At 48.8% G+C, this 14,588-nt stretch overlaps 1 protein-coding gene across 1 annotated transcript; it reads right to left on the bottom strand.

Annotated features, from left to right (window-relative positions):
• Window positions 1–8,317: 8,317 nt before the first annotated feature.
• Window positions 8,318–13,441, bottom strand: LOC109749016 (benzaldehyde dehydrogenase, mitochondrial). The gene is made up of 11 exons (XM_020308011.3): window positions 13,017–13,441; window positions 11,655–11,792; window positions 11,322–11,464; window positions 11,076–11,229; window positions 10,746–10,975; window positions 10,091–10,180; window positions 9,792–9,965; window positions 9,546–9,683; window positions 9,258–9,395; window positions 9,085–9,146; window positions 8,318–8,959 (listed from the first exon to the last, which is right to left on the bottom strand). Exons 1-11 carry the CDS (start codon window positions 13,123–13,125, stop codon window positions 8,686–8,688), a joined length of 1,650 nt encoding a protein of 549 aa, XP_020163600.1. The 5' UTR covers window positions 13,126–13,441; the 3' UTR covers window positions 8,318–8,685.
• Window positions 13,442–14,588: the final 1,147 nt, after the last annotated feature.

Genomic DNA, 14,588 nt, shown 5'->3' with positions numbered 1-14,588 from the left:
GTTCTCACTCTCACTGATGATTTAAGTAGATATGGGTATGTCTACCTAATGAAACACAAGTCTGAAACCTTTGAAAAGTTCAAGGAATTTCAGAGTGAAGTTGAGAATCAACGTGACAGGAGAATAAAATTCCTATGATCAGATCGTGGTGGAGAATATTTAAGTCACGAGTTTGGTGCACACTTAAGGAAATGTGGAATAGTTTCACAACTCACGCCGCCTGGAACACCTCAGAGAAATGGTGTGTCCGAACGTCGTAATCGCACTCTATTGGATATGGTGCGATCTATGATGTCTCTTACCGATTTACCGCTCTCATTTTGGGGTTATGCTTTAGAGACTGCCGCATTCACTTTAAATAGGGCTCCGTCGAAATCCGTTGAGACGACACCGTATGAATTATGGTTTGGGAAGAAACCTAAGCTGTCGTTTCTAAAAGTTTGGGGATGCGATGCTTATGTCAAGAAACTTCAACCTGAAAAGCTCGAACCCAAGTCGGAAAAATGCGTCTTCATAGGATACCCTAAGGAAACTATTGGGTATACCTTCTACCTCAGATCCGAGGGCAAGATCTTCGTTGCCAAGAACGGGTCCTTTCTAGAGAAGGAGTTTCTCTCGAAAGAATTGAGTGGGAGGAAAGTGGAACTTGATGAGGTGATAGTCACCCCTTCCGAACCGGAAAGTAGCGCAGCGCGGGAAAATGTTCCTGTGGTGCCTACACCGACTGGGGAGGAAGTTAATGATGATGATCATGAAGCTTCGGATCAAGTTACTGAACTTCGTACGTCCACAAGGACACGTTCCACACCAGAGTGGTACGGCAACCCTATCCTGGAAATCATGTTGTTAGACAACGGTGAACCTTCGAACTATGAAGAAGCGATGGCGGGCCCGGATTCCGACAAATGGCTAGAAGCCATGAAATCCGAGATAGAATCCATGTATGAAAACAAAGTATGGACTTTGACTGACTTGCCCGATGAGCGGCGAGCCATAGAAAACAAATGGATGTTTAAGAAGAAGACGGACGCAGATGGTAATGTGACCATCTACAAAGCTCGACTTGTCGCTAAGGGTTATCGACAAGTTCAAGGGGTTGACTACGATGAGACTTTCTCACCCTTAGCGAAGCTGAAGTCCGTCCAAATCATGTTAGCAATTGCCGCATACTATGATTATGAGATATGGCAGATGGACGTCAAAACGGCATTCCTTAACGGCTTCCTTAAGGAAGAGTTGTATATGATGCAGCCGGAAGGTTTTGTCGATCCTAAGAATGCTAACAAAGTGTGCAAGCTCCAGCGCTCAATCTATGGGCTGGTGCAAGCATCTCGGAGTTGGAACATTCGCTTTGATGAGATGATCAAAGCGTTTGGGTTTACACAGACTTATGGAGAAGCCTGTGTTTACAAGAAAGTGAGTGGGAGCTCTGTAGCATTTCTCATATTATATGTGGATGACATACTATTGATGGGAAATGATATAGAATTCTTGGAAAGTATAAAGGCCTATTTGAATAAGTGTTTTTCAATGAAGGACCTTGGAGAAGCTGCTTATATATTAGGCATCAAGATCTATAGAGATAGATCAAGACGCCTCATTGGTCTTTCACAGAGTACATACCTTGACAAGATATTGAAGAAGTTCAGTATGGATCAGTCCAAGAAGGGGTTCTTGCCTGTATTGCAAGGTGTGCAATTGAGCACGGCTCAATGCCCGACCACGGCAGAAGATATAGAAGAGATGAGTGTCATCCCCTATGCCTCGGCCATAGGGTCTATTATGTATGCCATGCTGTGTACCAGACCTGATGTAAACCTTGCCGTAAGTTTGGTAGGAAGGTACCAAAGTAATCCCGGCAAGGAACACTGGACAGCGGTCAAGAATATCCTGAAGTACCTGAAGAGGACTAAGGATATGTTTCTCGTTTATGGAGGTGACGAAGAGCTCGTCGTAAAGGGTTACGTCGACGCTAGCTTCGACACAGATCTGGATGACTCGAAGTCACAAACCGGATACGTGTATATTTTGAATGGAGGAGCAGTAAGCTGGTGCAGTTGCAAGCAAAGCGTCGTGGCGGGATCTACATGTGAAGCGGAGTACATGGCAGCCTCGGAGGCAGCACAGGAAGCAGTCTGGATGAAGGAGTTCATTACCGACCTAGGGGTGATTCCCAATGCGTCGGGCCCGATGACTCTCTTCTGTGACAACACTGGAGCCATTGCCGTTGCGAAGGAGCCCAGGTTTCACAGGAAGACCAGGCATATCAAGCGTCGCTTCAACTCCATTCGTGAAAGTGTTCAAAATGGAGACATAGATATTTGTAAAGTACATACGGACCTGAATGTAGCAGATCCGTTGACTAAACCTCTCCCTAGGGCAAAACATGATCAACACCAGGACGCAATGGGTGTTCGATTCATCACAATGTAACTAGATTATTGACTCTAGTGCAAGTGGGAGACTGTTGGAAATATGCCCTAGAGGCAATAATAAATGGTTATTATTATATTTCTTTGTTCATGATAATAGTCTATTGTTCATGCTATAATTGTATTGTCCGGAAATCGTAATACATGTGTGAATACATAGACCACAACGTGTCCCTAGTAAGCCTCTAATTGACTAGCTCGTTGATCAACAGATAGTCATGGTTTCCTGACTATGGACATTGGATGTCATTGATAACGGGATCACATCATTAGGAGAATGATGTGATGGACAAGACCCAATCCTAAGCATAGCATAAAAGATCGTGTAGTTTCGTTTGCTAGAGCTTTTCCAATGTCAAGTATCTTTTCCTTAGACCATGAGGTCGTGCAACTCCCGGATACCGTAGGAGTGCTTTGGGTGTGCCAAACGTCACAACGTAACTGGGTGACTATAAAGGTGCATTACGGGTATCTCCGAAAGTGTCTGTTGGGTTGGCACGGATCGAGACTGGGATTTGTCACTCCGTGTGACGGAGAGGTATCTCTGGGCCCACTCGGTAATGCATCATCATAATGAGCTCAATGTGACTAAGGCGTTAGTCACGGGATCATGCATTGCGGTACGAGTAAAGAGACTTGCCGGTAACGAGATTGAACAAGGTATTGGGATACCGACGATCGAATCTCGGGCAAGTAACATACCGATTGATAAAGGGAATTGCATACGGATTGATTGAATCCTCGACACCGTGGTTCATCCGATGAGATCATCGTGGAACATGTGGGAGCCAACATGGGTATCCAGATCCCGCTGTTGGTTATTGACCGGAGAGGCGTCTCGGTCATGTCTGCATGTCTCCCGAACCCGTAGGGTCTACACACTTAAGGTCCGGTGACGCTAGGGTTGTAGAGATATATGTATGCGGAAACCCGAAAGTTGTTCGGAGTCCCGGATGAGATCCTGGACGTCACGAGAGGTTCCGGAATGGTCCGGAGGTGAAGAATTATATATAGGAAGTCAAGTTTCGGCCACCGAGAAAGTTTCGGGGGTTACCGGTATTGTACTGGGACCACCGGAAGGGTCCCGGGGGTCCACCGGGTGGGGCCACCTGTCCCGGAGGGCCCCGTGGGCTGAAAGTGGAAGGGAACCAGCCCTTAGTGGGCTGGGGCGCCTTCCTTGGGCCTCCCCCCCATGCGCCTAGGGTTGGGAACCCTAGGCCCTTCCCCCCTTTGGCCGCCGCCCCCCCTTGGAGATCCCATCTCCTTGGGCCGGCGCCCCCCCAGGGGGCCTATATAAAGGGGGGGAGGGAGGGCAGTAAGACACAGCCTTGGGCGCCTCCCTCCTCCCCTGCAACATCTCTCTCTCTCTCTCGCAGAAGCTCGGCGAAGCCCTGCCGGAGAACCGCTACATCCACCACCACGCCGTCGTGCTGTTGGATCTCCATCAACCTCTCCTTCCCCCTTGCTGGATCAAGAAGGAGGAGACGTCGCTGCACCGTACGTGTGTTGAACGCGGAGGTGCCGTCCGTTCGGCACTCGGTCATCGGTGATTTGGATCACGGCGAGTACGACTCCGTCATCCACGTTCATTGGAACGCTTCCGCTCGCGATCTACAAGGGTATGTAGATGCACTCCTTTCCCCTCGTTGCTAGTAGACTCCATAGATGCATCTTGGTGAGCGTAGGAAAATTTTAAATTATGCTACGATTCCCAACACTAAGTTGACGGGGACGGAGGGCTTTGTCAACTTAGTCAATATGCACGATTCTAGCTCCAGTGACCGTATGATGTCCATCCGACGGCCGTAGTGCTTCTTCAACCTCTGGTCTTGTTGCTCCAGCCGCCCAAAGCAGCGCCGGTCGTGCCGCATGCTCCTGCCTCCCGTGGCCGGCTGTGCTGCCGCGGAGAACTCACTGCCCCTACTATTCCCACCGCTGGCCAGGCCCGGCGGCGACGGCAGCCTCACACCGCAGCCGAACCAGTGAACCCTCGTACTCCTCTCCGCGCGGGCTTCCACTACCGCGTCTTCCCCGGCTTCGCGTCATCCCCTTCCTAGGCCTCGCCATCGTCCACCGCCCTGGTGCTCTCAGCGCGGCGTGGTCAACGTGGTCAAGGAACGGCTTCCATCGGACGTGGACTGTACATGGAGAGGCTGACAGCTGGGTCCACAGCCGCAGCAAGGAAGTGCCTCCTTATTACGCGCAAAATAATTATTCCTCCAGCTGACAGCGGGGACCCACCGGACGGGCCACCGTATTTCGCGAAAAAAGCGTTTCCCCCTGACTGCGGGGACCCACCAGCTACATCTTCGCACGCAAGGAAGTGCGTCCGGGCAAAAAAAAATGATTCGCCCCCCTGACTGCTGGGACCCACCAGCTACATCTTTGCAGGCAAGGAAGTGCCTGACAGTCGGGACCCACCTGGTCGAAGCGTACGTAGCATTGTCATTCTGTTCGCGAACGTGTACGTACATACTGGTCGATGTAGAGGCACGCACGTGTCGTAGTAGAGGCACGCACGTAGCATGTACACGTACGTACAGCGGCTAGTGTGCAAGAAAGAAAATACGACCACGTACGTACATACGGGCAGGGTCTCGAACGCCTACTCGCGCATACGTACGGCCAGGGCTCGTGTACATGGCTGGGTCAGAACGGAGAAACAACGTCGTCGTCGTGTTCATGGGGAGCCAACCGGCTAGGTCGGAACGGAATGCGTGGTCGTGTTCATCGGGAGGGCTTGGACGGAACAGCCGATGAAAACGAGGCATGGCGTACCGCAGAACGGAGGAAACGACCTTGTGTCCGACCGGCCACGTTTGAAACGGGATCCTGTTCATCGGGAGGGGTCTGGCGTACCGCAAAACGGAGGAAACGGACCTCCTACGGTCGAAACGGGGGTCCTGTTGATCGGGAGGGGTGTGGCGTACCGTAAAACGGAGGAAACGGACTTGTGTTGGAGCGCTACGGTCGAAACGGGGGTCCTGTTCATCGGGAGGGGTGTGGCGACCGCAAAACGGGACTCCACGGGATACTGTTCATCTCCACCGTCGACCCCCTCCAGCCTCCACGGGCTACTGTTCATCCACCGTCGACCTCCTCCAGCCTCCACATGCGACTGTTCATCCACGGGCTCCTGTTCATCCAGCCTCCACCACGCGCTACTCCACCGGCTACTATTCAACCAGCCCTCTCCACGGGCTCCTGTTCAACCACCCCTCCACGGGCTACTGTTCATCCAGCCCTCCACTGTCTACTGTTCATTCTGCCCTCCACGGGGTGGTCCTGTTCATCCTGCCCTCCACGGGGTCCTGTTCATCCAGCCCCAACCGGCTCGATTGATCGGGGTCCTGTTCATCCAGAGGCAACACCACGGGGTCCTGTTCATCCACCCCCACCAGGAACTGTTCATCCAAACCCCCCTAGCAACGCTCACTGTTCATCCAGAGGCAGCATCGATCGGCTTCAGTTAGCAGCAGTAGCGAAGGAATCGCTCGATCGGGTTCAGTTAACATCCATCGATCGATCGCTCGGGTTCAGTAACACGTAGCCTGCAGTGCAATCGCTCGGGTTCAGTTAGAGCCCAACGCCTCGCTCGGGTTCAGTTAGAGCCAACGCCTCGCACACACACGCATACGTGTACGAGAGAAACGCGCATCGCTCGGCCCCCGACCTCCCACCGTAACCGGGAACTCCCCAAAATTTTCCTCCCCCTCGCTTCTACCACGGTTTTTTCCGTCAAGGACGGCCCAAAGAATGTCATGCAGCTGCGTCTCCGGCCTGCCCAGGACGAAAAGCCCATTTTCTGTCATGATTTTTTGTCATAGAAGTAGGAGCCCACCACATCTATGATGATACCCGGTTTTGTCACAATTATCGTCATAGAAGTGTCATATGTATGACAGAAAAAAAATTCGTTCGGCCCAAAATATCACGGATGTGTCTTTTTTTACTAGTGTTAGGTATAGCATATTCCATAATACTAGTTCCTGCTGGACTCCTTTTTTTCTTTTTTTCGAAAAGGGGGGCTCCCCGGCCTCTGCATCAGAACGATGCATATGGCCACATTTATATATAAATAAAGAAGTTCAACAAGGTCTTAAAGTCTGAAAACAAAATAACGGGAAGCTCACAAAGAGCCACAACGCCAAGAAACAAAAGGCCCAAAAGCCACAACCGGCTGGCATAACAAAGATAGGTAAACTAATTGCCTATCCTATTACATGACCGCCATCCAAACCGGTTGAAGATATCCCGCGCTACCATCTCCCACCGGACAGATCCAGTAACCAAACGCTCCCTGGCCTCCGTCGGAGTGAGTAACGACCACATACGGATCAGCGCAGTAGCTCGGAATAAAACATGCAAAAAATGAATATTTGTTGTTCTGTTAAAAGCCAAATCATTTCTGCAATTCCAAGTTGCCCACAACAAAGCACATACTCCTACATGAATGTGTCTAGCTGTTTCGGACTCTATCCCAACAAGCCACGTTCCAAATAACATATTGACCTAATTCGGAGGAGTAATGTTAAAGGCAATATGCACCGTGTGCCACAAAACTCTTGCCAACGGGCAGTCAAAAAAGATGTGCTTGATAGTTTCGTCCGGTTGGACTCCTTAGCATTCTTGGAGTTCTCATTGGTGATTGTGGGGCCCTTGATCTTCTTCCATCTGTTCCCTATGTTCTCCTCGGTGTTATCCTTGGCAGTGACCTTGCAAAAAGTGGAATTCAGATTTTTAACCACTCTGCTAGGAATAGGAGGAGGTAAAGCATGACAGACCATACAATCTCCGTTCAAGCATACATTTTTCTTAAACCCTTTGTTGAGTTGTTGTAACCTGCAACTTCTTCTTACCTCTGTTTCCACAACGGGGTATTTATCTTTTCTTTTCTTGTTGTTGTGGAGAGTTGAGGTAGTGGAGGCAGATCCCACCTCCACAGAACCAGTGTCTTTAGGTGTGCTGCTCTCTTGGTCTTTGTTGATCAGTTGTTGCAAATGGGGCCCACAAGAAGTAAGTCCCCCATCAGGACAAGTGTCAGGTATAGCAAATGGAAAGATTCAGCAGTGCCTTGTGTGATAATTTCCCATACTTTATAAGTAACATCATTAGTAGCAGTGACCAAATTCTCAGCTGGTAGTGGCATAGAATGGGTTAACTGATGTACTAAAATTCTTTGGAGTAGGTGGCTGTACTGCTTGGGTAACAGGTTCCATAGCGGTCCCAGGTAGGGCCCTCTTGAGATGATGATCTGCGCGCGACGGTGTCGAACGAGATCAACCATAGAAGCAAGGTCTTCACTTGAGCATACGGGAGACCGTATGAAGGACCGTATGTGTTACATATTTACATGTATAAAGGCCTGTTCGGATTCCCTCCCATCCACAACTCTCCTCCCGGAGCTGGAGGAGCGGCAGTTTAAAATCGCGGAATGGGGAAAGAGGCGCTCCACAGATTCTCAGATTTCACGTAGCCGAAGGATTACCGAACAGCCCCTAAGTATCATATTGGAGTGGTTTTCAAGTTCGGGGACCTTTTTGTTACGCGCCAGCGAGTTCAGGGGCGATCGTTGTAATTTTCTCTCGTTTTGTGCATGGGTATGGTCCTGTTTGTCAACATTTGCTTGGTCGTTCAACCACTTTGATACCAAAGCCCAGTTGGGATCTCCTACACAGTTTGGTGGCAGAATCAAATCCTGATTTCCCTTGTACGAGAGGACTTTTACATGTCACCACCTTGAACGGACCAATTATTTGGTTCACAGGTATTCTTTTAGTTTGTTCGGTTCCATACTTACCAGCATTTGCATACTTGTTCCTCCACAGTTTCCATTCCATGGATATATTGTTATGAAGTACTAGCAGCTAAATGAAGTTAGCAGCTTCAGCCAAACCAAGAACTTTATTCTCTGCTTAACAAGGGCATGAATTAACTAGGGTAGTGAACACCATTAGCTTCAACAACTGATAAAAAAAAACAGATTTACTGCAACCAGAGACTTCTCCAACAAGCGATAATAAACATAATGTTGCTACAACATATATGTCTTGCCGCGGTTGACAAAGGAAACCAAATCACATATGATATTTATTAGAGACGGTGGCTGGCTGCCCATGAAGGCAGGGGCTTATTAGTGATCCTCGTTGGTGTCATCATCATCATCATCATCATCATCTTCTTCCTCTCCTCATTCAATTATCGCGAGTCTTCACGTTCTCCGGAGTGTCAAGAGGACCATAGTGCGCTATGCTCACAACCACGCGGGGTTCTTAAGCGCGGTGACGACCGCCTTGACTTGCAGGTAGTTCTTCAGGCTGTCAATGCCCTTCTCCCTACCGATGCCGCTCATCTTGTACCCGCCGAAGGGGATCGCCGCGTCGAAGATGTCAAAGCAATTCACCCAGACCGTGCCGGCCCTGAGGGCACGCGTCAAGGTGTTGGCCGTGTCCAGGTTGTTGGTGAAAACACCGGCAGCCAATCCGTACTGGCTTGCGTTCGCCCTCTTGATCACCTCGTTGAGGTCACTGTTGAAGCAGAACAAAGGTTCCGTTGTTACTTGAGTTTTTTGTATTAATCTTGGTTAGTTGGATACTGTTCAGAGTTTTAGATGAAATAGACATATCAACAAGAACGTTACTGAAATACTCACTTGAACTTGAAGATTGACTGAACAGGCCCAAATATCTCCTCTTGGGCAATTTTCATGCCATCCTGAAACAACCATATAACAAATGTTAAGCATATGTTGTTACAGGCGGAACAGACATTTGTGCCAATATACTATCACGTGGTAACATCAACAAGTTAAGCAGTTCAGCTCACCTGCACATCTGAGAAAATTGTTGGCTGGATGTAGTAACCTTTGTCACCCAACTTGTCACCACCCGTCACAAGGGTGGCTCCACTGTCCACACCCGACTTGATGTAGCGCAAGATCTTCTTGAATTGCTCATCATCAATCTAGAAGCCAAAGGAATTTGCAAGGTTAGGATCATCCTAATGTACTGTTTAACTTCTAGAAGGAAATGTGGATGTTGCAACAACTAATTAACCTCCCTATCCCTACATAATAAAATGTGTAAAGTACCCTGGTTAGCAAACAACATGTACCTGAGGACCCTGCTCAACACCCTTCCTGAATGGATCACCAACTACACGCTTCAAAGCGCGAGCCTTGGACTTCTCAACAAACTCATCATAAACACGCTCATGTACGAACGTGCGAGACCCAGCGCAGCAGCATTGTCCCTACAAGTTCACAATGGAGATAAAAGTGTTCAGAGAAAGGAAAAAAGAAGTGGTTGAATATACTTTATCTAATATCATGTTTATTTTGACATAAATTCCAATACACACCTGGTTAAAAAACAGCGCAAAATGCGCAAGCTCAACGGCTTGGTCGATATCTGCATCATCCATGACGATAAAAGGAGACTTGCCTCCTAGCTCCAGTGTCACTGGCTTAAGATTGCTCCGTGCAGATAACTCAAGAATAACTTTTCCAGTATCGGTTGATCCAGTGAATGCAATCTGCATAGAATATATGCTTATTATGAGATAATTGAATTTCATATATGGACCGTACAAACATGCATACTGCATAATTTTTTTGGTCACTCTCAATAACACGAAAATTATATAATGTGTAGGTTTACCTTGTCAACATCCATGTGGCTAGCAAGAGCAGCCCCGGCAGTAGGACCGAAACCAGATACGATGTTCAGGACACCTTCGGGTAGTCCAGCCTATTTAATCATGCAAGCTCTGATCAGTAAATCCAGTAAAACTTGCAGGACCATACAAATTCTTAGTTGCAGACTAGTAAAACGTCAAAAACAATATGCTAGTACAGCCTTAGACAGAATGACAGATATACGTTGTTATCCTATAGTAAAGTAAGGATGAATTGCTCGCTACATTGGCAAATAACTAAATTAGCAAGTGAATGCACTGAAATTTGAATCATTTGGATCTTGGATAGTTATAAAAAACAGTTACGCATTTTATAACTATGCATTAAAGCAACTTTTGTATAAAATACCATTGAGCTTTCAGAGATCACTCAATACATACAGTGGGTAACACATTTGTTATATCAGCTGTTCCAGAAGGTCCAAACTAATCCTCACACCTTCTAATCCCGGTACTACGCAATCCAACAACAACCCACTTTCATATTCACAAACGTTATCAGGTAAATCAAAGCCCATTTTTCCCATGGTAAATCCAATAACTGTTAGAATAACATGAAATAACTAGACATACATATCCTTAGCAAATAAAAAATTATGAAATGGTCATCCCACCAACCTCATGCAACAGCTTAGAAACATAGAGAGCAGATAGAGGAGTTTGTTCGGCAGTCTTGAGGACAATAGTGTTTCCACATGCCAAAGCAGGGCCAACTTTCCAGCCATACATCAAAAGTGGGAAGTTCCACGGGATGATCTGACCCACGACACCAATCGGCTCGTGCAGCACCTGTACATGGTGCGGGCCATCAGCCGGTACGATGAGACCATGGATCTTGTCAGTCCAGCCTGCATATTTCAGCAGAAATGGCATCTTTGTTAGTCATGTATGGAGTTTAACTTCTTGGCTAGGTCTATCTATTACTGTCAGGATGTAAGCTGCTCTCACCTGCATAGTACCGCATAAGCCGGGCAAGCATCGGCACTTCGATGTGGGCAGCTTGCTCATAGGGCTTCCCGTTGTCCCACGTTTCCAGTGCAGCGATATCGTCATTGTGTTTCTCTATCAAATCAGCAAACCGCAGAAGAATGCGGGATCTCTCCTGTAGAGGAAAATTTGCAGCAGCCTATGAGCATCATCACCCCAGACTATGAAACTACAACAGGAACAGAACTGCCAAGCTGAAGTGCTTACATAGGCAGTCATCCTGGGCCATGGCCCTTCATCGAATGCCTTGCGGGCAGCAACAACCGCACGGTCAACATCTTCGGCATCTCCTTCGGCCACACGGGCAATCACCTCCCCGGTGCGAGGGTCCACAGTCGGGAAAGTTTTACCTGATGAGATGCAGATGCACATTGTCAGTTGACCGAGCTCATAAAAAAAACATGATGGTGCAGAAAAAAAACATGAGAAAACAAAAATAGGGTTCCAGTTTATGGGCCTATACTGCTCAAGCAGAGCTGAAGCCCACCGAACCGGCCCCATGGGCCCAGCCTCATTAGTAGCTGAGATGAAGTAGCCTACCAGATGCAGCATCGACGAATTTGCCGTTGATAAGGAGCTGTGTCTCGCCCACTTGGACAGAAGGCGAAATGGGCTCCTCTGCTGCTGCCGCAGTGCCGAACCTCTGAAGGAGTCCTGGCAACAATCCACGTGCCCCATCTGCAGCCAGAGTTAATAATGCACATAAGCCTCACTATAGCAGTTTGAGAAATGTGTGGACAAATGAGGTGATCTGCTAATAAACAACTATATTCAGTCATGTCCACAGCAGTGTCAACATGATCAATGGTTGGGTCAGATCTGGTGCCAAAAAAAATGCAAAGTGAACATGGTATGTTGAAAGCAGATTTGGTATCAGCAAGGGTAGATCGATCAGGTTTGGCAACGAGCAAAATGAGATATTTTAGCCCTTCTGTTCATAATTTAGGAGAACACGTTTGCACTCGTCATTATCACCCGTGGTTTTACTTATCTAACTACTGAAAAAATATTTTTTTTTCCTTCCTGGTAAAAACCATGACAAGTGACCACTCAACACCGTGGAAATTTACTACAGTCCGGCTGCATTTTCTGGCGAATTCTTCTAGGTCCTTGAAAAATGCATCACATGTTTTTTTATCTACGGCGAAGGAGCAGCACAGATAATGGACAGAAAATCATGACCTCAGTTTTCCACTGTTCCGATAACGACCGGGAGAAAAACAAGCAGATATCCTATCATGTCGGGGGAAATCTTATCTCCAAAGGAAAAATGATAGATAGAAAAGTCCAAACCGCTGCCCACAACTCGGCCCGCTGATGACAGCGAACGAGCCAAAGGAACACGCACACTACTTGGACGCGAGCGCAAAGCGAACGTCACATTTGATTCAAGAGCTAGGACACGCATACGCTTTCTCTCCCTGAAGACGGGGACTGCTAAAATAGCATTGGAATACGCCACAGGATCATTGTTTCCCTCGGATGAACAAGGAACAGTTGGTAAATACGTACTGTATTTGAGACCTTTCAATAAGCAGACATGAAAGAATAGTAATTTAACTGGTGGTGCCACGGGTAGCTAAGCGTGGGCATCATTAAACTAGTGACAATTACCGGAGGGGGCACGAAGCAGGCGCCACATAAGAGCTCCCTGAGATTCGGATCATCGGGTCAGCCTGCGTGCCTAGATCTGAAACCCGGCCATGCCAAGAACGCAAAAGGCCGTGAAGAACGAGAGGCCCAAACTCTGGTACGACTACGGGTAACAAACCAGTCAAATCGGACGGATACTGGAGTAGTAAATCCTAGTACCGCTGTGGTCTGCAGATACGGAGTTACTCCTACTAGCAGTAGGTGCGTCGGAGAGAATGATCCTGGACCTGGAGCAATCAATTCACGCACCTGCCCTGCGGAGCGCGGAGGGGACAGCAGCGGGCGACGCTGCGGGCCTGGAGAGCAGGCAGCGGGAGGCGAGCGAGGAGGCGGCCCTCCTCGTGGCGGCAGCAGCCATGATGATCTCGGCGGAGGCGGGAAGAATTTATTGGTCTGCGCCGGATCAGCAATCAATTCTTCTTCCCCTCCTCCTTCTCTTGGCTCAGTAAATGGGAGGGCGTCCCCAGCTGCGTGGGAAGAGTACTGGGGACTGAGGAGGAGAGAGGAGCAGTGATGGTGGCGGCTTGGATTTGGCTTGCTGTTGAGACGAAAGCCAGCGGGTTTAATAGCCTCGGATGTGGACTTTGGGGGGATATAAAATAGGGGCGGAGTTCTGTTTTTTCTTTTTTTGTGGTGGGTGGGAGGATTTTCCAGCGAGGAAAGAAAATCCTGTGCGCAAATGAGAATGAATGAATGATTGGTCATTTTTCCCGTAAAAATGGGCGGATGGGATGGGCTAGGTACTAATTTTGTGGTTCCTTTTAACTGGATGGCAGTTTAGACAGGAGGGACTTTGCTGGCAGTTTAGGTTAGTCACTGCACGTGCAGGCTAGACTTCCAAGGTTGTGGAAAGCATTACGGGACGGCGTGCATTTTTTGCGTACACATGGGGGGCAGACAAATGTGCAGGCTCCTCCCCGTGCCGTGCGCATCCGTGAAGTGCCAATGCCATCACGTAGTACGACGGAGCACCGGCGCGTCGACAACACGATGTACCACAGCGTCGTCGGCCACGGAAGATCGAAGTTCGCCACCTTACTGGGAGTGCGCGGAACAGGACACCGAGCGCAAAAATGCTACACCTACGGGGACTACTACACGGATCCCCGCTACGGACGGACGTGGCCTAATCACATTGAGCCTCCCCCTGATTTCTAGTGGTGGGGGCGTGGGGCCGCTCATAATTCAATCAGATAAGCCCACCTTGGATCCGTAGTTGTATTCTGTAAGTTGCTTCCGTAAGTGTAGCAAAACTCGCCACCGAGCGGGTCCCGCGTTAACAACCATCTCCCGTGAAGAAGAAGAAGATAAAATCGTCGTGCTGACCCTCGGCTCACGTTGTGCTTACGACGTTCCAGTCGGCACCAGCAATGCCCCAAAATGTTGGCAGAAACAAAAAGGACGTGTTGAACCGACGAACCTATTCATCACTGTAGCTGGAAAAAGATGGTCCAACTTTTCCTGCTGTTCTTGGCCGGTTACGTATATATATACTGGGCCTCCTCAAAAAAAAAAACGTATGTACCGGGCTGGGTAGGTAGCTCACGCAACCAGGCGGGGTGCGCGGAGCAGGAGGCGCCGCCAACGCTGTGCCCGCGCCGCACGGGCTCATGCATGCATGATGGTGTGGCTCTCTGCGTTCATTCGATCGTATCCGTGTGCTGTGGTGCAGGTCTGCCGTCGCTGTTGAGAAGATGTGTTCCCACCGTTGTCCGGACACGTATAGCCGCAACAGTCGTGTGGCCGCAGCGCAAGCAGAAGGATCATATATTCATATGTGAAAAGCTCATATCGCTGGCACGGCGTCGGATTGAGGTTCCG

This window comes from Aegilops tauschii, chromosome 7 (assembly GCF_002575655.3).
Source record: "Aegilops tauschii subsp. strangulata cultivar AL8/78 chromosome 7, Aet v6.0, whole genome shotgun sequence".
Lineage (NCBI taxonomy): Eukaryota > Viridiplantae > Streptophyta > Magnoliopsida > Poales > Poaceae > Aegilops > Aegilops tauschii.
Note: the sequence above shows the minus strand (reverse complement) of the source record. Positions and strands in the feature narration are given on the sequence as shown.